At 44.9% G+C, this 22,446-nt stretch overlaps 1 protein-coding gene across 1 annotated transcript; it reads right to left on the bottom strand.

Moving 5' to 3' along the window:
• Positions 1-4,734: 4,734 nt before the first annotated feature.
• LOC136453076 (uncharacterized) lies at positions 4,735-5,527 on the bottom strand. Its single transcript, XM_066453655.1, has one exon. The coding sequence runs from the start codon at positions 5,486-5,488 to the stop codon at positions 4,769-4,771; it is 720 nt and encodes a 239-aa protein (XP_066309752.1). The 5' UTR covers positions 5,489-5,527; the 3' UTR covers positions 4,735-4,768.
• Positions 5,528-22,446: the final 16,919 nt, after the last annotated feature.

A 22,446-nucleotide genomic window follows, 5' to 3' on the forward strand; every position in this document is an offset into this window, starting at 1 on the left:
CCCGAACCAGTATAAACCTTGTGTCCTTTAGTACACCATCCAAACCTAACGTGCAACAATTATAAATTTACTAGCCGGTGTTTGTTCGAAACACCGACAGCTACTTCTAGGTATCCTCTAGAGCGCCAGTGTGATAACATCATTCCTTTGATTCCTGGAGCCGGGCCAGTGAGTGTCTGACCGTATCGGTATCCACCGGCCATAAAAAATGAAATCGAGCGACAGGTTTCAGAAATGCTTCAGTCCAGGATAATCCAACCGAGCTCCAGCCCGTTCTCTTCGTCGGTACTTCTGGTCAAGAAGAAGGACGGCAGTCTTCGTTTTTGTGTCGACTTCTGACATCTGAATGCCATCATAACCAAGATCAAATATCCTGTGCCGGTGATCGAAGAACTGTTGGATGAGTTGACTCATGCTTCATGGTTTTCTTGCTTGAACTTGATAGCCGGGTATCACCAAATACATCTGCAGCCAGGGGAAGAGTTCAAGACAGCGTTCTAGACGCATACTGGGCAGTATGAGTTCCGTGTGATGGCGTTTGTCCTCACCGGGGCTCCGGCAATATTTCAGAAAGCTATGAACACCACCCTAGGCCCTCTGTTGCGCAAATGTGTGCTAATCTTTTTCGATGACATTCTTATCTTCAGCAGAACTTATGAAGAACATTTGGAACATGTTCGTTTGGTGCTGTCCAAGTGCCTCTTTGCCCAGCGTCAATTGCGCTACCTAGGCCACATTATCTCTGAAGATGGGGTCGCCACCGACCCTGACAAAATTCAGGCAGTGCTCCAATGGACCACTCCCAAGTCAGTAAAGGAATTGAGAAGTTTCTTGGGTCTTGCTGGGTATTATAGACGCTTCGTCAAGCAGTTTGGAGTGATCTCTAAGCCACTGACGGATCTACTGCGCAAGGGAGCTGTATTCGTGTGGACTGACATACATGAGCAAGCCTTTGACAGACTGAAGACTGCTCTGACTACGGCCCCGGTATTGGCCTTGCCTGATTTCAGTAAGCCCTTCTTATGCAAGTGGTGGTGGCATTGGGGCCGTTCTTATGCAAGGGGGCACCTGTTGGCGTTCCTCAGTAAGGCGCGTGGGCCTCGTTCATTGGGACTCTCCGTATACGAAAAGGAGTATATGGCTATACTGCTGGCTCTGGAACACTGGCGCAGTTATCTTCAGCATGCTGAGTTTCAGATTGTGACCGATCATCGTAGCTTGGTCCAGCTGACAGAGTCTCCATACGCCATGGCAACAAAAAGTATTCACCAAGTTGGTGGGCTTGCAGTACCGAATTGTTTATCGCCGGGGAGCTCACAATGGAGCAGCCGATGCCATGTCTCGTTATCCACCATCACAGTTGCAAGCTATATCAGCCTGCCAGCCACAATGGCTGGATGCAGTCAGCAGTTCTTATGTTAATGATGAGCACGCCAAGGAGATCATCGCCAAGCTGTCACTGGCTTCGGATGCAGTGGCCAACTTCACTTTGCGTGATGGGCTTCTCCGGTATGAATCTCGTATTTGGGTGGGCAATGATCCAGCTTTACATCATCAAATTTTGACAGCAGTACATGCAAGCGCCGTGGGGGGCACTCAGGTATTTCGGTCACATACCGTTGACTTAAGCAATTGTTTGCATAGACTGGTATGAAATCTGCAGTTCAAGCTTTTGTGGCTGCCTGTGCAATTTGTCAGCAGTCCAAACCTGATCGGTCCAAGCTGCCTTGTTTGCTCCAACCGTTACCGGTTCCTGATAGGGCATGGTCGGTGGTTTCCGTGGATTTCATTGAAGCTCTGCCTTTATCTGCTGGGTACACCTGTGTTCTGGTAGTGGTGGATCTATTTTCCAAATACGCTCACTTCGTTCCTCTAAAACATCCCTTTACAGCTGCAACAGTTGCTCAGGTTTTTCTCTCCAATGTCTACAAGCTACACGGCCTCCCGCAAGCTATTGTGTCTGACCGGGACAAGGTCTTCATCGGTGCCTTTTGGCGTGAGCTATTTCGGTTGGCAGGAGTGGAACTGGGCATGAGCACGGCTTATCATCCACAATCGGATGGGCAGACCGAGCGTGTAAATCAGTGCTTGGAAACCTTCCTACGCTGCTTCATTCATGCGTGCCCCCGACAATGGAGTCAGTGGATTGATCAGGCGGAGTTTTGGTACAAGCACTCGGCATTGGGACGTTCCCCCTTTGAGGTACTGTATGGCTATTCCCCTCGGCATTTTGGTGTTGCTTTGTCTGATGATCAGCCTGTCACCGATTTGGAGTCCTGGCTGTCTGATCGTGAGCTGGTGACCGAGGTTATCCATCAGCACCTGAACCGTGCAAAGCAGCGGATGAAAAAACAGGCTGATGAACATTGTTCGGAACGACAGTTCCAGGTCGATGACATGGTTTATCTGAAGATTCAGCCCTATGTCTAGTCTTCCTTGGCGCATCGCAGTCACCAGAAACTATCATTCAAGTTCTTTGGACCACACAGAGTGTTGGCTCGGGTTGGGTCTGTGGCGTATCGGCTTGAGCTTCCGCCTTCATCCTCCGTGCACCCGGTATTTCACGTTTCCCAGTTGAAAAAGGCGGTGGGTGCTCGCCAGTTGGTGACTGCAACTCTACCATCCGATTCCATCTTATGGAGTGTCCCTGAGCGCATCATTCAGCGTCGTACCATCTCCAAGGGTATGCATTCGATCGCTCAAGGTCTCATTAAGTGGTCTAATTTGCCGGTTTCTCTTGCTACTTGGGAAGATCTGGAGTACTTGAAGCAGCAGTTTCCCCGCGCCAACGTCTGGAGCCGTCCCGGCGCGCAAGGAGGGGGGAATGTCACGGCGTCGCCTGCTGCCACTACTTCACCCGCGACTATAGTGGATCCGGCCAGACAAGAAGCTGAAGATGGGCCGGTGCTCAGGAGGTCCACTAGGCCCAAGGCGCCAAGCACGCGTGTGACCGGCAGCCAGTGGGCGACATCGTGATGCTTTTGCCGTCTTCATCGAGTGCTTGCGAACCAAGTATAAGCAGGGGATCGCGTGGAGAGAGAGGGCATCTATGAAATACATTGTAACCGAATTATTGCTTCTTCTATAAGCACTCTTCGTCTGAACCCAACCTATTGCTCTGCTGCCTTCCTTGACTCCGATCTGTTGCTTCCCTCCCCGAATTCCAGTATCGCTATCGTGGTTCTTAACACAGCCGTCGCCCAGTATCACGGACATGCTGACCATCGCCATAGCAGCCACCGGCCGCTCAGTCTTCGACGGTAGCCTTCCCCAGCAGCTGTCCGGCGCGGTCCGGCTAAGCCATTCCTAGCGCAATCTCAACGCATAGCCAAAGAAATCGACAATGCCATGGCCGCCAAAGCACGTTGGCCTACAGACAGTGGTCCAGGCCACTTTGCATTTGCCCCCAGACGTTGTCTCAGTCCCGGCCCAGAGAAAAGCACGGCGACGTTTATCAATCTGATGGATTGCCCAGGTGGAGAGGCAGCAAGCAATGCTCAGGTGAATAGGGATGGCCGACAACGTGACCTTGGTCAGAAGCACAAGGCCGGCGTGAGTGAGCAGTCCAGATTTCCAGGTTGGTATTCTTGCTGCGACAGAGTCCACCAACGCCTGCTCATCCCACGCTTAAGCCTTGACAAAGACAGCAGGATACCCAAGTACTTGCAGGGAAAGGGCGCCACAACACAGGGGAGCACCAACTGCAGTGATGCAACCATCTCATCGGAGCATCTTATCGTTGTTGCCAGGCACTTCTCGACGTTGGTAATGAGACCTGATGCACCCGCGAAGAGATCAAGGATCTGTTTCAGGCAATTGAAGTCTTCCTGCTGTGGGGTTACTAGGACGACTAGATCATCGGCGTAGAGCGAAGCACGATGGACGATTGCTTGTCCGGGCAGCGGTGATAACACCGCGCGTCGATCAGCTTCTCTGATCAAAGAATTGAGCACTTCCATGACTATAACAAAGAGCATCGGCGAGATCGGATCCCCTTGTCTGAGCCCTCTGACATGAGCAATCCTTCTGCCCGCTCGTCCATTTAGCAGTACCTTCGTGCTGGCCGTCGACAACAGTATGGAGATCCAGTTTGTCCACCGGCGGGGGAATCCGATGTGCTGCAGTACTTCAAGCAGGAACGGCCAAGAAACGGAGTCAAACGCCTTGGCAATATCAATCTTCAGTAGTACTGAGGGGACCCTTTTGCAGTTCAGCCATCTGCAAGCAAGCTGCACAGCTCTGAAATTGTCATGGATGGATCGACCTTTTATAAACGCGCTCTGATTCGGCGCAACAATCTCCTGTAATCTCGGTGCTAGGCGCCTGGCCAAGCATTTGGCAAACAGTTTGTTGAAGCTGTGCATAAGGCTAATCGGCCTATAATCTTTCAGAGTGGTCGGAGTTATGCACTGCTAAAGTGCTAATTGCATGCAACTACTTATAATTCTGTATGATGATGATAACGATAGCATCACATATTACGACAAGAGTAGCAGAATCAACATATGATTCTTATCTCGATCGAGTTCATGTACAACAGAACTGCGCATATACTATATACTAACGTTGACGAGATATTCCAAACTCGTGAACTTCATGACCTGTAAACACGATGAACACGAGAATAAAAATTTCATACAGCACTGCACTGGCCACTGGGCAATATACAAACAAATTAAACACAGTTGGACTCACTGGCAGCGATAGAAATCGATCGTTAACCTATTTCGTAACCATAACAAACCACGCTGGGAGTGAGCGACCTTTTCTACGCCCAGCCGTCGCTGCGGCCGCCCCGGTTGCCGGAGCTGTTGCGGAAGCGCAGCAGCCACAGGGTGGGAAAGCTGCACGGCACGGCCTTGTGCTGTTTCCGGTGCGCGGCAACGACGGCGCCGATCTCGTCCTGGTGGAGTTTGTGCTCGCCTGTCTCCGTGGCCAGTGAGGAGAAGAGCCACCGGCTGGAGGACGACGCCACCTTGACCGGCGTCGCCGGGCGCTGCCGCCACCTCTTCCCGAGGCTGCTGAGCCGCCGGAAGATGCCGGCGATGAAGCCGATCCTGATCCTCTTGAGCCTGCAGCGCCACCGCTTCCTGCCGCTCCTCGCCGCCCTGCCGCCGCTCTTCTGGTCATGGCGTGCCGAGGCGACCACCTGCTGCTTGCCGCCGCCGTTGAGCAGGTACGACGGCGGCGGGGTGATGGCCGGGAGCGCACCGGCGGCGCCCATCCGCGCGACGTTCTTGGGCGTGCCCGGCTGCGACTCCCAGACGAACGGCACCGCGCCCGGCTCCGCCCAGTAGTACCGGAACGACAGGTTGGCCACGGAGCTCTCCTTGGTGAGGAGCCGCTCGTAGAACTTGCCGTCCTGCTTGATGCGGAGCGGGCTCTGCGGCATGGGCATCATGGCGCCGCCGTTGCCCCGGTGAGGGCTCCGCGGCGGCTGTGGCGCTGGCGGTGGCGCCTGGTCCGCGACGCCGGGACCAGGAGGCATCTCGACCGATCGCTCTCTCCGACTGATGTCACCACGCGCGGAACCGTCCAAGCGCTCGCTCGTCGGCTGATGTGCCAAGCTAGGGAGATGTTAGAACGCCGGGTGACAAGTTTGACAATGATGAGTCAGTTTCTTTAAAAAAAATAGAAATGCTATATGACACACATGTATTTTGTTGTTTGTTGGCACACGAATTTTGTGTCCGTTGGAAGGACATCGTGTGCTTGTGCTTGCTACCGCCGTTTGTTTCTCTATGTTGTGGGTCCCAATTATCAGTGCTACTGTTTAATTTCTTTTGGACTCCGCGCCTGATTTTGTGTCGTCCGTTTCCCTCTTTTTCCATTCTCATTTCGTTTCGGCTTCCTCCCATCGACTCCCGACACGCTCGACGCCCGCTACGAGGCCGCGCGCGCCCGCGTGGAGGACGTCCGGTTCGCGCAGGTGGGTGTGGCCGTGGCCAGCCCCGACGGTTCCACCTTGGCGACCGGCTGGACTCGGAGAACGCGTGCTTCCTCGAGGCTGTCGGCGTGGATCCCGCGCGCGGCGCGCCGACCCTGGCCGCCTATGTAGGGCACTGAGGGCTTGGCGCTGCTCCCCGGCACAGCGAGCTGCGGTTTCTAGGGTTTCGCGAGCTAAGTTCTTCCTGCCTCCTTTACGATATGTTCCATCGATGCTTGGGTTTGTTTGTTGCCTTATTCAATGTGTGTGTTGATGTTTAATGCCTTTGTCCTCGTTTCAGATCTGGTTTGTGTGTCCGCTCGTATGCGATTTTTTGTGTTGTGTTGTTCGTTGTCTAGGGTTTTCCCCTTAGGTGATGCGGGATCCGAGTTCCCGTGTTCTTCAGTTTGTGCTTAGGTTTTTTGCCTCATTTTTTTATTCGTTGGCGGATGGTGTTGTCTCTGCAGGGTAGTCTATATAGCTTTTAGGAGTTGACGATTGTTTGTTGGTTCATTGTCCTGTGATTGTTGTTCACATGATTTGTGGTTTGAATGGTTCGAGGGATTTAAATGGTTCGATTGATGCAGAGGTAGATGATATGTTATTGTTGTTGATTGTATCTTTGTTTTTTTCGATACAGATTGGTATTTATAATTGTTTTTGGATAGTGGAAATGTGGTGTTTATTTTTAAGGCAGTTTAATTTGTGAGAAGAGCTCGGTTCTACAAAATTAATTATGAGTTTGTGTCCCGCTGTAATGCTCATTGCTGAATAATTTTTGTAGTAGACATTTTTTAGTTGCATGTTGTTTTTCTATGATGATAATTGCCTCTTAACCCTTTATGTGATTTTAGTTTCATTGTTCATTTTCAGTGCTCATTTATTTTCAGTTATAGTGTTCATTTCATAGTTTTTTTCTGAATGTGAACTACCTGATTTTTTTATGTACCTGATTTACCTGATACTTGAATGCTACTAGTTACTGCATTTATTTGTTTTAGTTTTAGTTAAATTCCAGTTACATGATACCTAACATCTGAATGCTATCTGATGTACTGTTAAGTTTTAGTTACCTGATGTATTGTTAAGTTTGAGATACCTGATACCTGAATGCTACATGTGAGAGTTATCTGAATCCCTACCGTCATTCCACTGTCGTTTTCAATGAATTTAATGCTAAGTGCATGTGAGTGTCAACTGGAGAAGTACGCTTGTGCTCTTTTTTTCCCATGTGTATGTGTGCTCTCATGAGCTTTGTTTTACAAATATGGTAGGTTGTATAGTTGATTCATTGTTTTGTCGTTTTCTTTTGTAGATGTTTTGGCTCGGATTATTGGGTGGATATAGAGGTAGATGACATGTGTTTGCAACTGTTAGAGAATTTTGATAGTATATATTGATTTTTTTTTATCATTTTTAGGTAATCATGGCTGCTAGGAGCAAATGTTTTCGTGTTGTAGATGAAAGTACTCGAGCAGAACATGGCCATGAAGGACATGAATCTGTAAGTGTGCGTCATACATTAGCAGTAGTTATATAATTTTTTATTTTTTTATATGTGTTCTTATGTTTTTTAGGCCTTTATTTCTACTACAAATATAAATTTGTTGGTGCAATTTGTTGTGTTTTGCAAATCCAAGGTATCATTTCTACTACTGATGTACGTTTTTTTGGCTTGTGCAAATAAATTATTATTTTCTACATTTTTATAGAAAATAAATGAGTATAAGGGAGAAAATAAATTATTGTTTGTCCCTGAACAAATTCAGTTAATGTTTAATTAACTCCTTAAACTGACACATAGTTAAAAACAGTCTGAGTCACTAAGATTTCAAGGTTTCAGTTTTGTATGTTGCATGCATTAAATATGTTTCTTCTGTAACTGGGATGTCTGGCGCATGGCTGATATCTTCGATTGAATTAGTTTGCTTAGATTTTAATTAGTGAGGCTGCACTAAATTCTAGAGTGGCTGCACTAAATTAGCTAGTTCCCGTGTGTCTACATGTGTGTGTATGTGTCTGGCTGTCAGCAATTTCACACCTCAGCCCAGCCCATTTGAGAGGTACCAGACCAGATGCTTGTAATAAGAGGCACATCATCCGCACCTGTCTTTTTTTGTGCGATTTGATGGCTGCGCTCATGGGATTGTTTTGCTTGCTATATATGTATCCATCTACATATTTATTTGCGTAGAGCTGATGAAACCTAGTGACTACATCTGCATATGCCGGCTGTATTGGTGAACTATTAACCAAGCTACAATCATCTATGATTTAAGTTTGTGGTATGAGATTGAGTTATATACTTGACACATGTTTCATATGTGTATGGCTAGTGTCTGTTTCGGTTGTTTGGGAAGTATGGTTATTGTGTACCTTGAATGTACCTAGTAATACTTAGATGTGCAGGTTTAGGCTAGTTTCATCTAATGTGAGCCACGCAAGGCATGCAACATGTATTTTCTGTTGTAGTGGTGATGGTGCAGAAGTTTGCTGAGTCATGATGTTTGCTTCACTTAGTTCCAGTAAAGCACAGTTCGTTACACTAGACTATGATCTATTTGGTTGTGTACAGTTCAATTTACAAGCTGGCTTAGGCTTTCGTTTGCAGCTATGGTTTAACTTCGTTGTGTGAATTTTTGTTCTGAAAATTATTTCAATTTTCACTTTTCAGGACTTTAGCAGATAGTTTAGTTTATCTTCATAGTTTTCATTTTCTGAATTTTGTTTAGTTAGTTTAGTTTGTCATTGTATCACTTTAACTACATTATAAATTTAGGTTAGTTCAATAAATTTAGGTTAGTTCAATTTAGTATAATCTATTTTTTAGTTTTAGTTTTGTTCAAGTTCAGGTTAAGTTTAGTATAGTCTATTTTTCGTTATAAATTCAGTTCAAGTCCAATGAAATTAATTATCAGTTCTACTTCAGGTTCAGTTTTTTTAGAATTTAGGTTGAGTACCATCGAATTTCATTGAACTACATTAGAATTTGGCTGTTATGTATTTTTGTTTTCTTGTGATTCAGTGTTAAATCTAGGTTCAGTTAAGTAGAATCTATTTTTAGTTTTAGTTCAGTTTATTTTCAGGTTAAGTTTAGTAGAACCTATTTTCAGTTTTTGTTCAGTTCAAGTCCAGTAGTTTTTTCTCTATCTCTGTCTCTTTTTTTATTTTCAGTTATCAGTTTCAGTCATGTTTGTGAGGTTCAGTTTAGTTTTGTAGCCTGCATTAGAGTTTCAGCGAATTAAATTTTAGTTTTTTCGTGTAGTCGAAGTTCAAGTCTCTATGTTGTAGTTTAAGTTCAGGTTCAATCACATAGAATCTAGGTTCTCAGCTTCCGTATTTGAGTCTCAGGTTTATTATGGTTGTGTCCATATCTACTACATTATTTTTTCATTACAGTTTCAGGTTCAAGATTGTTATCAGTTCAGTTTTTATTTTTTTTAGTTTTATAGTTCCATGTTTCTAGTTCCTAGACTTTAGTTTGAAGTTCAGGATTGTTTTTAGTTGAGTTTTAGTTAATTTTTTTTATCTTTAATTGCACCAAGGCAGTCTTCTTTTTTAGTATCCTAGTTTCAGTTTAAGTAACTTAGCTCCATCATGTTTCAGTTACTAAGTTTTAGTAAATTCGTGCAGCAGTTGTAGGTTGTCATGGTCTGAAGCAATGCAACCTGATTGCTTGATTCAATGAGTGAAACTAGTTGTAGTTCGACAGTAGTAGCAGTGGCATTTCGATATTGCAGAGACAATACCTCGGTCTATCTTACAGGTTTTGCATTGTCACTCCTAGCAAGTCAATGTGTATTTCAATTTGTGAGCCATGTCATTTTCATACTATATTTCCATATTGATCCTTAGTCTATAGCTTTGGTTAATTTCTTTGCAACTCAGTTTATTGTGGTTCAGTGAGATTTAGAAAATTCGAAGTAGTAGCTGACTGAGATGAGTGAGTTTTTTGTCCTTGTCCTTCCATAGAAAAAAATTATCTCTTGTTATTTGTGCTAACACATCTTGAAATCTGTTTATTCTAACTTGTGTCAACACAGACCCCACAAAATCAGCTCCTCCTACCTTCAAATATTTCTCTCTTGTGTTTTGGTTATGCCACTATTGCTGGACCTTCAAATATTTACATTGTTTCTTGTGATTTGGTGTTAACAAATCTTTGAACTTTGTGATTTGTGTTAGTATGATGCTGCTCTGTCAGTGACTATAAGAGACAAGCAATTTGTTATATGTGAGATATGCTAATCATGTACTAAATAGGATCTATACAAGTTGTTACCAACAGAAAATTAGAACTTGCAATGTATTTCATAAATAATTTAGAGGTGCCTGGATTGGCTATTTTTGTATGTTTGCCTTTTATTTTACTGCCCAACAGTCATCCAATCTGCTAGCTTATCTTTCTGTTGTTTCCTGCTAGGTTTTCTCCTATGACATTTTCTGCTATCACTGGCATAGGAACTGGAGATCACCTTAACATCTGGTGTTTTCAGAGCTGAGATAATTTTAGGTATGAAAATTTTACCTGGTAATGTAATTTTTTTAAATGTTAATCTGATGCATTAATCGTGCTATATTTTAGGTAGACACTAAATTTTACCTAGTAATGTAATTTTTTAAATGTTAATTTGTAGTTCTGTCTCTATGAACAGTTCATAGGCCACATTCAATATGCTTAACTCTTGTAAGCTGAAAGAGTTTGCCAGAACTCCAAACTGATGTCTATTCTAGAATTTGGGAAGAGTTAATTGCTAGGACATGCTTGATGACATATTATGAATTTTATAAAATTGTGATTTGTGAATATGTTAATATGGAGCAAAATTGAGCTGCGTGGATCCTACTGATACCTTGTAATTTTGGTAAATTCAAATTTGGTAGTGTTTATCCACTTTCGTGTATTCTTTAAGAGCTATAAGCTTGTGTTGGCCTTGCCCCTTTTGTTAGTGCCCACTTATTTTTTGATAAATGAGGTATGACTTTTGAATCTCACATTCATTCCATCTGTTTTTTGTTCTTTTCCATAACACTTTAGTGGTACCAAAGAACTATTTCTGAGCATATGTAAACCAAACAACTTAAAGATTAAGTTACATAATTGCAGTATGCTATAATGTAAATTGCAAGTGTCTAGCACTGCAATTGTAGTTCTGAGAATATGCAATATGCTGTTGTTGAACCGTTTTCGTCGTTTTTTGTGTTTTTTCTGCTAGCCGATATCATGTCTGTTATAATGTAAATTGCAAGTGTCGGTCCTTTACTTTCCTATGATTTGTGATAGCACACACCATATATTTGTCACTTGTGATTTGCGCTAGCACAAACCATATATTATTGTGATTTTTGTGAACACGCATCTGTCTTCTGTGCTGTCACTGCTGCCTTTCTGTAATTTAGTAAGCTGCAGGTTTAGTAAACTACCTTTCATCCCTCATTTTCTTGTCTGATCAATACCATTCTTCTTCTCTTCTTCTGTTTTGGCAGTTGTTCAGTATGAGGCGCTCTGAAGACCAAGAGAACAACATGCTATGCAAGCTCTAGCAGTGTAACAAGTCTCTTGGGAGAATGACTCCTAGGAATCACAGTTACAATGGGTGTAACCGTGAACTGAACTTGGTTTGGAAGTGTTGAAACGTTCGAACTGTTGGTAGATTTCAAAGACTTGTGTTGAAGTTACATGATTGATCCGTCTTGACTTCTAGGATCTAAGGCATGTCTGAATTTTCTACGCTTGCGCTTTTATTTTGCTAGCTTTGCCATACAGCAGTTACGACACCTGTTTAGTGGTTTCTTGATTTCAACCATGTTATTTTGCCACATGTCGCGTTCTGGGTACCATTGATAACTTGGAATATACTTGGATACCTACGATGGCATGCATATTTGTTGTCTGTGCAAGCAGTGGTCTAGAATGGCTGCTACTTTCAGCAAGAGTTATTAGAAGCAAGTCTCTGAAGTAATGGGGCTTCTTTTGGGGGATTTGATTTGCTTGTAGTTCTTCTGTGTGGTAGTTGTTTCATTTTTTAACCTATTAATCTTTTGTGTTCATGAACACAAGATTCAGTTACATAATTGTGATTTTAGTGGCTGGTGTTTTTGCTTTTTTAGTATGTCTTTCCTGTGTAAATATTTGTAGCCATTCTAGGTGATTTGATGATCTAAGTGCATGTTTTTTTTTGTCAGGGGACTACAAGGCCAACCACAACAACCCTGATGACCTATCCCATCCTGCATGATGACATAGGCTTCAACCCTAATGACATGCATAGTCTCTGTATGCTCTCTTGAGCGCACTTGAGACTATTACAAAATTTAAGGTGAGCTGGTATTTCAAATCGACGTATGTAGTTGCTGAGGTTCATGGACCTCCTTGTAATGTCCCACCTCTGCATGTTGTATTAAAAGTGATGTAAGAAATGGTTAAATGTTGTAAGCTTTATTCTCTCATTTGTGATCCTGATGGCAAAAATGTGGATTTTCGGGTTCTCCCCTGGGGTGCGCCCGACGGAACCGAGTAATTTAGTATTCTCCCTCGAGTGCTTAGTGTCTAATGGAAGATGAGCACTCCTGTGAGGCATTAGATTAGGCGATTCTGCCACAGGTGGTATCAGAGCATAAATGAGGAAATAAAGCTTCGAAAACTTTTCTAAACTAAAATTTGACAACCCATTGTTGCAAAAAGTTAGGACATTTATATGCGAAGTTATATAAGTAGCCCTATTACTATGGTTATGTATCTAGGATAGATGGCGCTCTGCTGACTTAGATAGGCTTGATCAAGTTTTCTGCAGGTACACTGACTCGAGCATAGTTCGATAGTATCGACTAGTTACAGGGAGAGAACGATTTTCCAAAAATCTGAGGACGGTTGCCCTATATGTTGGCAACAGTGGAAGGACGTATAGGACGTGCATTCATGCATATTCCGTTGGTGCATTGTAGCGCTCGTATTGCTGGTAGATACACCATCCATAGGTGTCACGCGTGTCGTATTGTGCACGACTAACCCATTCCTGTTCTAGAGTTAGGTCTGCACTGTGGCTTCATGTTTCGCGTCCGCCCATGGTTCACGCCGGTCGTGACCCACGTCTCCCCATACCCCTTTCTACGCTCTTGTCGGACCCTTGCCCTGCAGTCATACTAGTTAGTAATGGCATCGCACGTCACTCGCCTCGAACTCGTGGAATTTGGTCGATCCACCGTAGTGATCTCTCGCGGGAACCCTGGTGAACCGTGCTAGGACCACTGAACGCTCCGCCTTTATAAGCAGAGCCTGGCTTAGCCATTGGTACCACCACTCGGCGCACTTTAGGTCGCTTAGCTTTTCCTTGAGCCAGCTTTTCGCTCAGCCTTCCTTGCAACCACCACCAGAGATGGCAGGAGCCTGGGTTAGTACCTACTGCATGAACGTTGAGGGTTTTCCTAGAATCCTGCATGCCACCCTACAAAAGCTCGGAGTCAATGATCGCCCCAAGTATGAGGGCCATGAGTATGAGGAGCATGGCACTGAGCGGTGTGAGGTTACCGTCTACATCGGGAAGAGTGAAGAGTTCCTCGACCTCACTGAAGCCTGGAGTGTGACCGCAACTGGGTTTCGCTTCATCGACACCTACCAGGTTGTGGCCCAAAAAGCCTTGCGGTACCTCTGCCAGATCTATGAGGAGCCCATTGCCCGCACCCCCATGCGGTTCTTTCCTCCTTTGGACAAGAATCGGCGGGCATGGAGGGCCCGCATGGAGGCTTTGCAAGGACGAGATGTGCAAGAGGATAGTCCCACCGTGGTGCACTTGACCACTTACCTGCTCGCTCTGGATGAGCAGTACGACCGTCAAGCCTTGGAGTTGAGGGCATGCCTTCGACACACCGAGGAAGCCGAGATCTTCAACCGGATGCTCCAGGTGTAGCTCGCCGAAGCGCATGCCAGCGCTTGCAGCTGCTGAGAGCCGAGAGGCTGCCATGGAGGAAGCTCTAAAGGAGGCCGAGGATCAGCATGTTCATTAGCTATGGGTGGCCTATCTTGTCACCAGGGCCGAGCGGAGGACGTTGGCTACTGAAAGGCAGGATGCCCCGATCTTGGAAGGGATCCCTATCCACTCGCCAGAAAGAAGAAGAACTGGTGTTGCAGCACCGCCCGCACCTCCACCCTCGGAAGTGTTAGGAGAAGAACCCTTGATTCCTCTCGCTCAGCCGTTGCCCCGTGAGGACATAGACTAGTTGCCTTGGGACGCTGTGCCTATAGTAGTAGTGTTTTTCGTTGCTATCCTTCGGTATTGTACTCTTGCCGTTGTTGTCGTCCGTAGCTATTGAGATTGTTTGACAGTAGGTGAATGTTGTGTCGTGAATGGGAGCCCGAATGCCTATATGATGTACCCGTATAAGACCGTTGGAACCTGCATTTTATCTAGTTCACTGTGTTTATTGCGTTCATCTACCTCAAAGTTTTGTTAGATGTGCTTAAGTTTTCTAGGGTGATATTAAGCGGGTTACAAGAGGAGTTGACATTCAGATGCCAGCAGATCAGCCGTGATTGGATAATATAGGACACTGTATCGGCTAATTGTGGATGCCCCAGCAAAACACTTGAATCTTTTTGAAATAAATCTGTCGTTGGATTTGAATTCCTTGTCCCTTGTTGTGGAGGGAAACCTTTGTTGTTTGAATTTTTCCTTGCGATACCCCCTTACTCTGTGGTCTATGACCCCACCGCCTTCATGGCGTGTAAGTTGGTAGTAGTTGCCTGGTTAAAAGCTTGGTGCCACGACGAAACTGAGGGCTCCCTGTGGAACAGCTGCCACATGGTGACGCTGCTTGGCACGCGCTGGTATCAAGGTTGTTGACCAAGTGCCTTTACCAAGTTACACCGCCATACCGTTTTGTTTTAAAAATTTTCTCCTTGAAAATGTTCAGGTGGTCAAATAGGAAATCCACAACGGGTTGATGCAGAAGTGTTCTCTCAAGGTAAACAAGAGGTGGTTTTGGAGAAAGAAAGTATGACATGATCTGGGTTTACAGAAAAGACGGATGTGGTCAAGGAAGAAAAGCAAAAGAAGAGTAGTAAAGGAAGGTTAGCAGTGGATAGTCGGGAGTAATTGCAAAAGTCAGAGTGGACGTCTTGTCCCAAGCCTTGTGCTTAGTTGACCACGCTACGCGTGCCGGGTTATTTCGCTGCGTGCCCTGCGAACGCCGTCTGTGTCGGGATCTGTAGCATCCCATTTTTGCGTGGCCGCGGCATCATGCAGTGCTCGCCATCTTTGTGCACTATGCACTTCTCCTTTTCCCAGCATCTGGTCAGCTCTCGACTCTCACGCCTTGTCCCTCGTACCGGACCCCTCTCTCTTCTCCTTTATTTCCCCCTCCGCCGCTTGCGCAGGAAGCGCACCATGTCTCCGACCTTATCTCCACAGCATGCGCCGTCTGTGTATTCCATCCCCGCCACATCCATTTCCGATGTGTTGTGCCCCACCTCCGTTCACCGCTATAAGACCCCCTTGGTCCTTGCTCTTCTTCTTCATCCCCATTCTCTCGCATTCACAGCAGAGCTACGAAATCCAGTTGACGTTGTGAAGCTAGGTCACTGTTCGCCTAAACGGCCGTTTAGCCCGTTTAAACACCGTGTAAACGCTACACGGTGGTGCGCCGTTTCCGTTTAATCACCCGTTTACCCCGTTTAATTGGCCATTTAGCCCGTTTAATGGGACGTTTTGCCCGAATAATGACTAAACGGTAGGTGACCGACTGTTTACCGTTTAGCGTTTAGGAAAACACTGAGCTAGGTTCGTTAGTTTGAGGTGATGGTGTGATTTGAGAAGAAGAAAGGAACCAATTTGTCAAAGAAGTTCAAGTTCCCTTGATTAGTTTGGTCCTAGGATTCACGATGTTCTACTTCTCAGTCGACTGTTTCTGGATCTGTTGATGCTACGCCGTGATTTGGATAATCATCTTCCTGCTATTTCTCCATTGTCCTCGTCTATCTCGACTTCTGGAGTAAGTCTCGATTGTACCAGGTTGTTTTTAACCATGTATCCCTAGGTTCCCGTGTGGTTTAGTATTCGAAGTCGTGTAATCTTTCGTGTAATCCTTGGTCTACGAAATGTAATCATGTTTTTCCCCTCTCTTGGTTCTTGTTTCGAATCTCAGGACAAGATTCTTTTTAAGGGGGGTTGGTTGTAACACCCCTGATGTTACGAGCTTGTTTAGCACCGCGGTTTAGGCCTAAGAAAATTTCTAAAACAATTTTTCTTGGATTTTAAATTTTGACTTATGTATGTCTGATAGCAAATAAAAGTGTGAATGACTTGTTTATTTATTTAAGCGTGAAAAACCATTTTTATAAACAATTCGCTGTTCACATCCGCGTCGCGTTGTCGGACCACGTCGCTGTGTACGCGGGCTTGTTAGATATCGCGTCTGAGGCACGGCAAGTCTACAGTGTTCGTGCCCTCACGTGTGCTTGCGCACCGGCACTCCACCTCAGTGCTCTGCTTTACTTGTCTCATTGTGCTCAACTTTGCTTGTTTGATCTTGTCCAAATATTTTAATGGGAGCAGCAGCAATCAATGCACTTTTCAGCACAAGCAAGCCAAGCCAAGTCTTCACGCTGTTTTCCTTCTTTTTCTATTGCTGCTGCCGTGCCTGCATGCCTTGTCACATGGCTGTCACTGTCGCCCGTCGTCTTTTCCTTTTTCTTCCCCAGCAGCCCATGCGCGACCGGACCACGTGTTCGTCTGCACTCGCTCAGGCCTTGCCCTTTTTTTCTTTCGCGCTGCTACCGATGCTGCTTGCTTTTCTTTCTTTCCTCGGCTTCTTGAATACGCCTACCTGCTGCGTCCTGGCCGTGCTGCTCCCTCGCTCCGTCCTTATACAAGGCGCTCGGCCGCTCCCTCTGCTCTCTCACACTTTCTGTCGCTCTCTCTCTCACTGTGCGCCCGAGCTGCCTCGCCAGCCGCAACTACCGCGCCCTAGAGCGCTGCCGTGTTCCTCCCGTGCGCCGAGCGGCACCACGTCCACAAGTACCGGCGCTCCCCCTCTTCCTCCCCGCGAGCGAGTCCCCGATCCACGCGCTCCTCGGCTCCACGCTGTCCCATGCCGCACCCTTGCCCTCGGTGCTGCCTCTCTCATGTCGCGCGCCGGCGCTCCTGAGCCGCTTGGCCGAGCAACCGCCTGGGTCGCATCTGCGCACCTCTCGCGCCGAGCTCCGTAGCACCACACCGTCGTCTGCGCACGCCCTCGATCCCACGCCGACCCCGCTGTTCCACCGCGCTGCCCTCCGCCTCCACCGCAGGGCCATCTGGCCATAGCATCCCGCTGCCGTCCTAGCTCCACAGCCGCAGCGCATCATCCTATCCACATCGACCACGCTGCTCCACGGCCGCCATGGCTACACCCATCACCGTCCGGCCACAGCACCCAGCTACTGTCCCGCGCGTTCCGCAACGTCACCATCTCGCCCGTGTGCGTGCACCTCGGCCGCACGTGAGCACGCCTTGGCCACCGGTGCCATGGTGCTTGCTGCGCCGTAGCCACGACCGTCGGCCGCACGCCTAGATGCTTGCTTCCGTGGCCAGCGATTGGTCTTTAGTGCTTGCTCTACATTGGTGGATGAAGGCAGGGGTAAGAATCCAAGGAAATAGTCTATACGGAGGTGTTTTTGCGAAATACATGACCCATTTGAACAGTATTATGGACCTAGGGTCGAATCGAGATAAGCATAGGGGTCGTTTCGCTTATATGCCGTCGTCACCGTGCCCTAACCGCGTTGGGTCGGCTTGCTGGGCCGGCCTGCCGCTTGCTGGGCTGCGACTGGCGCTTGGGCCATGCGCTGTGGGCCTGGGTCGCCAGCGCGGTTAGCGCCATTGCCGGGCCGCTCTGTGTGCGCCCACCTGGACCACTGCAACGCTCCTCGCTGCTGGGCCGCCAGCGCGCTCTGCGAGGCTAGGCCGCCTAGTCGGTTGGCCGCGCCGCGCTGGGCCTTGTGCGGCTGTGGGTGGTTTTCCTTTTTCTGCTGAGCTTGCTATTTTACCTAATATGGCTGAAGTTTATAAATCCGTACTAAATCAAATAAAAATCATAAAAATACCAAACCAGTTTTGTTAAGTTTCTAAAATTATGATCTACGTAATAGTGTATTTTGTTCGCATAGGTTCGGTATGTTTCTAGGGTTGCTCTAATTATTTTAAAATGCTTAATATTGTTAAAAAGACAACTTGTAGAAATTTCCATGATAAATCGGTAATAGTGTTGACTCTAAAAATTTGACAGTAAACTACTAATATTATAATCTACCCACTGTAATTTTTGTAGCTCAATAAGAATTAGTTTGCTAGGTAGCTAATGATGCTCTATTTCGAATAACGATTAAATCAATAGGCAGAAATAAAGAAACCACTTGGGTTTGTATAGCTGAAATACTATTTGGGAAATAATGTCTTATCCGACAACAGGAATATGTAGCCAAGTGCGGTCGTCATTAGAACTAGCTCGTTAACTTGAGAGGCGTAAAGCGTATTTATACGAGTCACGATTGCAGTTGATTAATTACATCTTTGCATTTCATCGCATGCATATCATATAGGTACGATGATGGATCAACGGATCGATCGAAGGATGATTGGGAATCCGAAGATGATGCAATGGGCCTTCTATCCAGTTGATGGTGGATGATCTAAAAATGTAGATACTAACTTTTAATATATCTTACCCAGGCAAGCCCCGGTGCATAACCCCTACTTTCTACAGTTTAAAGTATATTTGTGCACTAAGTTTCAAGAAGTTGAATGAAACCCACTTGCATATATATCTTTATCCTATGAGTCTTACTAGTATGACAGGATCGTGTAGATTGCTATGCTACAGAACTCCGGTAGAAGTCGAGTGATTGCCTGTCACTCACGAGATATAGGAAATATGTTACTATATGATTATCACCTGGAATATATAAAATGGTGGAAAGAAAAAATGGTGACCAGGCAGGGATATGGTTTGGGTATTGGTGGGTGTAAGAAGTTGTGTCGCCGCGGAGGCGGGTCATAGCTTGGTTACACCGTTGTTCCCTGTCTGGTCGATTAAGGACCGTTCATTGCATAAGACTCTAGGCAGGTCACAGACTTATTATCCCGAGCACATACTTGTGTATGGGCGCTTGGAAGACTTGTTGCTCTCTTGTCGTGGATCCGGCTCTTTCCAGACCGACTGTCAGGGTTTTATTTTGGTGGAGGAGGTCCTTGCACCGCACTGAGTCCGGGACTCAGGGGCGAGGGCTTGGAGTCTCAGTTTGGACGGGGACCTAGACACCCGGGACAGGAGAGTGATGGGTTGGTCCTGCTTGTGCCTAGGGTACAAGTGGGGCGTGTGTTTTCGAGATACCTAGCTGGGGGCATTGATTCGCGAATCGCCGGGCTATCCGATATGGCTTGTCTATGGTTTAGCATCGTAGTAAGAACTAAAAGATGAAGGATGGAAGATGGACAAAGGAAATCTGATTGCTTACCACTTGCTTGAAAGTAGCACAGGTGCTTACATAGAATGGTTAGTTAATGAACCAATGCGGCTATTATTAAAAATTAAATATAAGGACGCACGCTTAGTAATGCTTTCTGCAAATGCAACCCACCAACCAGATAGCCTTGCATATCCTTGGAGTCTTTTCTTTTCTCCTATCGAGTAAGTCTTGCTGAGTACAATTGAGTACTCAGGGTTTTATTCCCCCTGTTGCAGGTGACAGGTGGATGCTAGAGCTGACTCTTGTGTGTGGATATCTCCTGGTGGGCTCAGCAAGGATTCCTTTACGCTGCGATCGTAGTCTTTATTTATAACTCTCACTAAATGCTTTTATAAACGAAAGTTTCATAATCCGTTGTCGTAGTTTATATTTCAATACTTCCTCATATCATGTTTAGATATTTATTTCCGCTGTGACTCTGTTCACATGTTTATATTCCACTGCTTAATTGAATGATTCATAACTCTGATAATATGCTTACATTCCGCTGTTATAATAATAAATATTATACTCTGATGTTGTATTAAAAGTGATGTAAGAAATGGTTAAATGTTGTAAGCTTTATTCTCTCATTTGTGATCCTGATGGCAAAAATGTGGATTTTCGGGTTCTTCCCTGGGGTGCGCCCAACGGAACCGAGTAATTTAGTGTTCTTCCTCAAGTGCTTAGTGTCTAATGGAAGACGAGCACTCCTATGAGGCATTAGATTAGGCTGTTCTACTACATAGTCCCACCTGGTGTAGATATTAATTTTACACCGATGATAAATACTACACTTAATTCTTGCAAGCCCAGATGGTCGTGTTGTCTTTGGCGGAGTTGTCGGCTTGCTGTTGGCAGGAAATCCTGTTCAGGTATGTGTTTGCTCGCATGCTTTTTGAGATCTTAATGCCTGCATACTATAAGTTCAATTGGTTTGTACTCTTGTGCTTAAACACTTGACTGCTTATTTTTTGTTTGATAGAGAATTTTCTCACAAAGAGAATACTCAACTTGGAGTTCACAAAACCTCTTACGTTGGAAAATATGCTCGAGCTACTATAGAAATAAGATGCATCCATAATATACTACTTAATTTTCAAGTCCTTTATTATTAATAATATCTGTTGTTGTTGAAAAGCACAAAAATAAAACATTCGGTTATACAATTGAAATCTCCAACAATATAAATTGCAGCTATTGGACACTGTAATTGTAGTTCGAATCATTTGCAATTGTAGTTCAAGGTATAAATTAATTTAAGCTTGTAACATCCTATTCATTGAACAAATTACAAAAATTAATTGGCCACTAAAATTCACTGCATCCCTCCTTCTGATTGATAAATTTTACTTCCATCTATTGATCATCTTTGATTACCATATCCTTAGTGTTTTGTAGCTTGGTGATCAATGCTACCATTTGTAGTTTCCTTCCTCTTCTTTCTTCTTGGCTTCACCGGGGAGCCTACAAGACATTATTAGTTCACATAAATAAGAATTTTTGCATTTGGATTCAAATTGTATTTGTATGTACTGAAATTTTTTCTCTGCTTCTTTGTTACCAGCACTGTCTGTGTCATTTGTTTTCTTCTTTTCTGCTGCCACCAGTCTTCTTCTTTATTTCTTCTATATGTGTCTTCATTCTCATAGGTTTAGGTGGCCTTCCCTTTCTCTGAATTCTTTCTAGATCATCTATTTCAGTCTTTGGATCTCCAGCTTATGCTGCTATAGTTTCTCCTCCATTTCCTCGCTGGACATTTTGTCCTTCACCTGTTTGCTGAGTAGATAACATTCTATCTAAATTGATTTCTATTTTGTTGAATTCTGCCTAAGGTATTCTATGGCTTCCTTATTTTTTGATCCTTTTGAATTCAGTATTGTTGACTTCCTGGATAATATGTTTGAATCTCAACAATGAGCTTGTTACAACAGTTTCTTCTTCTTGTCTTTCAACATGTACCTTCATATCCTTTTTTTCTCCACTGGTCTAAGAAGTATTTGTCTAGAATTATGTTGATTTCCTTTTTAATGACTATTTTCAGGATATTGGAGCATAGTATCCTATCTTTGCTGAATTTTGCACATATGCAGGTAAATTCTTCTTCGCCTTCTGTTAGGTCAGTGTTTACTGTATATCTCCTAAACCTATGAACCTCCTGAATCTGGTTACTTTTTTGCCACATCTGAAATGTTTTCCCATCTTCGGTTTCCCTATAGTTCAGCCTTGATGTTGCCTTCAGTTGTAGCTAGAACTTTTTCAATATACTTCTGTTGTATAGCTGTTGTGCCTGCTGCTCTATTCTATAGCCGAATATAAATTCCTTTGGCCTTTTCTGCTTGCTATAGCTGTTCCTCTAGCATTTCTACTCGATTTATGGTATCAACAATCTGATTGTACTCTTTCAAAAGCTAATGATACTATAGGTTGGCCCTACATTGTCTTTGAACCTCATATTTGTTGCCTCACTTCTAGATGTGGTCTGTATGAAATGCGAAGAAGTCATTTTTGCTAGTAGACCGGGATAATCCTATTCCTCATTTCCCACATTTTGGAAAAGTATTGATTCCCTTGAAGGTTTCTTTCCTCAATTCATTCTCTTCCAAAGTCGCTCAAATTCTTCCACTCTTAGACTATTGTTCACTATATCTTTAAAGTCTTCATATAGTCCTTCGTTTGCTGCAAAGACCTTGACATTCTTATTGTAGCATTTGGTCTTTATGTGGAACAAGCAATTTATGTGCTTTGTGTATATGAAGACTTCCTCTATTGTTGTTTCATCGCCATGTCTTGGTCTGTGATGATCGTTTGACGGTGTTTCCTCCCATTGCTTCCAAGAAAAGTTTGAAATACCCACTTAAAAGTGTCTATTGTCTCATCATGCAGGAAAGCACATCCGAAAAGGCAACTTTGCCCATGTCCTATGATTCTAATAAATGGGGCAAAAGGTAAGTTGTATCGGTTGGTCATATATGCCGTGTCAAAACTTACACATTCTTCATAATCTGCATAATATTTCATAGAAGAATAGTCTATCCAG

Source organism: Miscanthus floridulus, chromosome 5, assembly GCF_019320115.1.
Source record: "Miscanthus floridulus cultivar M001 chromosome 5, ASM1932011v1, whole genome shotgun sequence".
In the NCBI taxonomy this organism is placed as follows: Eukaryota; Viridiplantae; Streptophyta; class Magnoliopsida; order Poales; family Poaceae; genus Miscanthus; species Miscanthus floridulus.

What these genes read in the sequence shown, in the direction of transcription:
- LOC136453076 (XM_066453655.1), bottom strand. Translation starts at nt 5,488, where the DNA reads ATGCCTCCTGGTCCCGGCGTCGCGGACCAGGCGCCACCGCCAGCGCCA.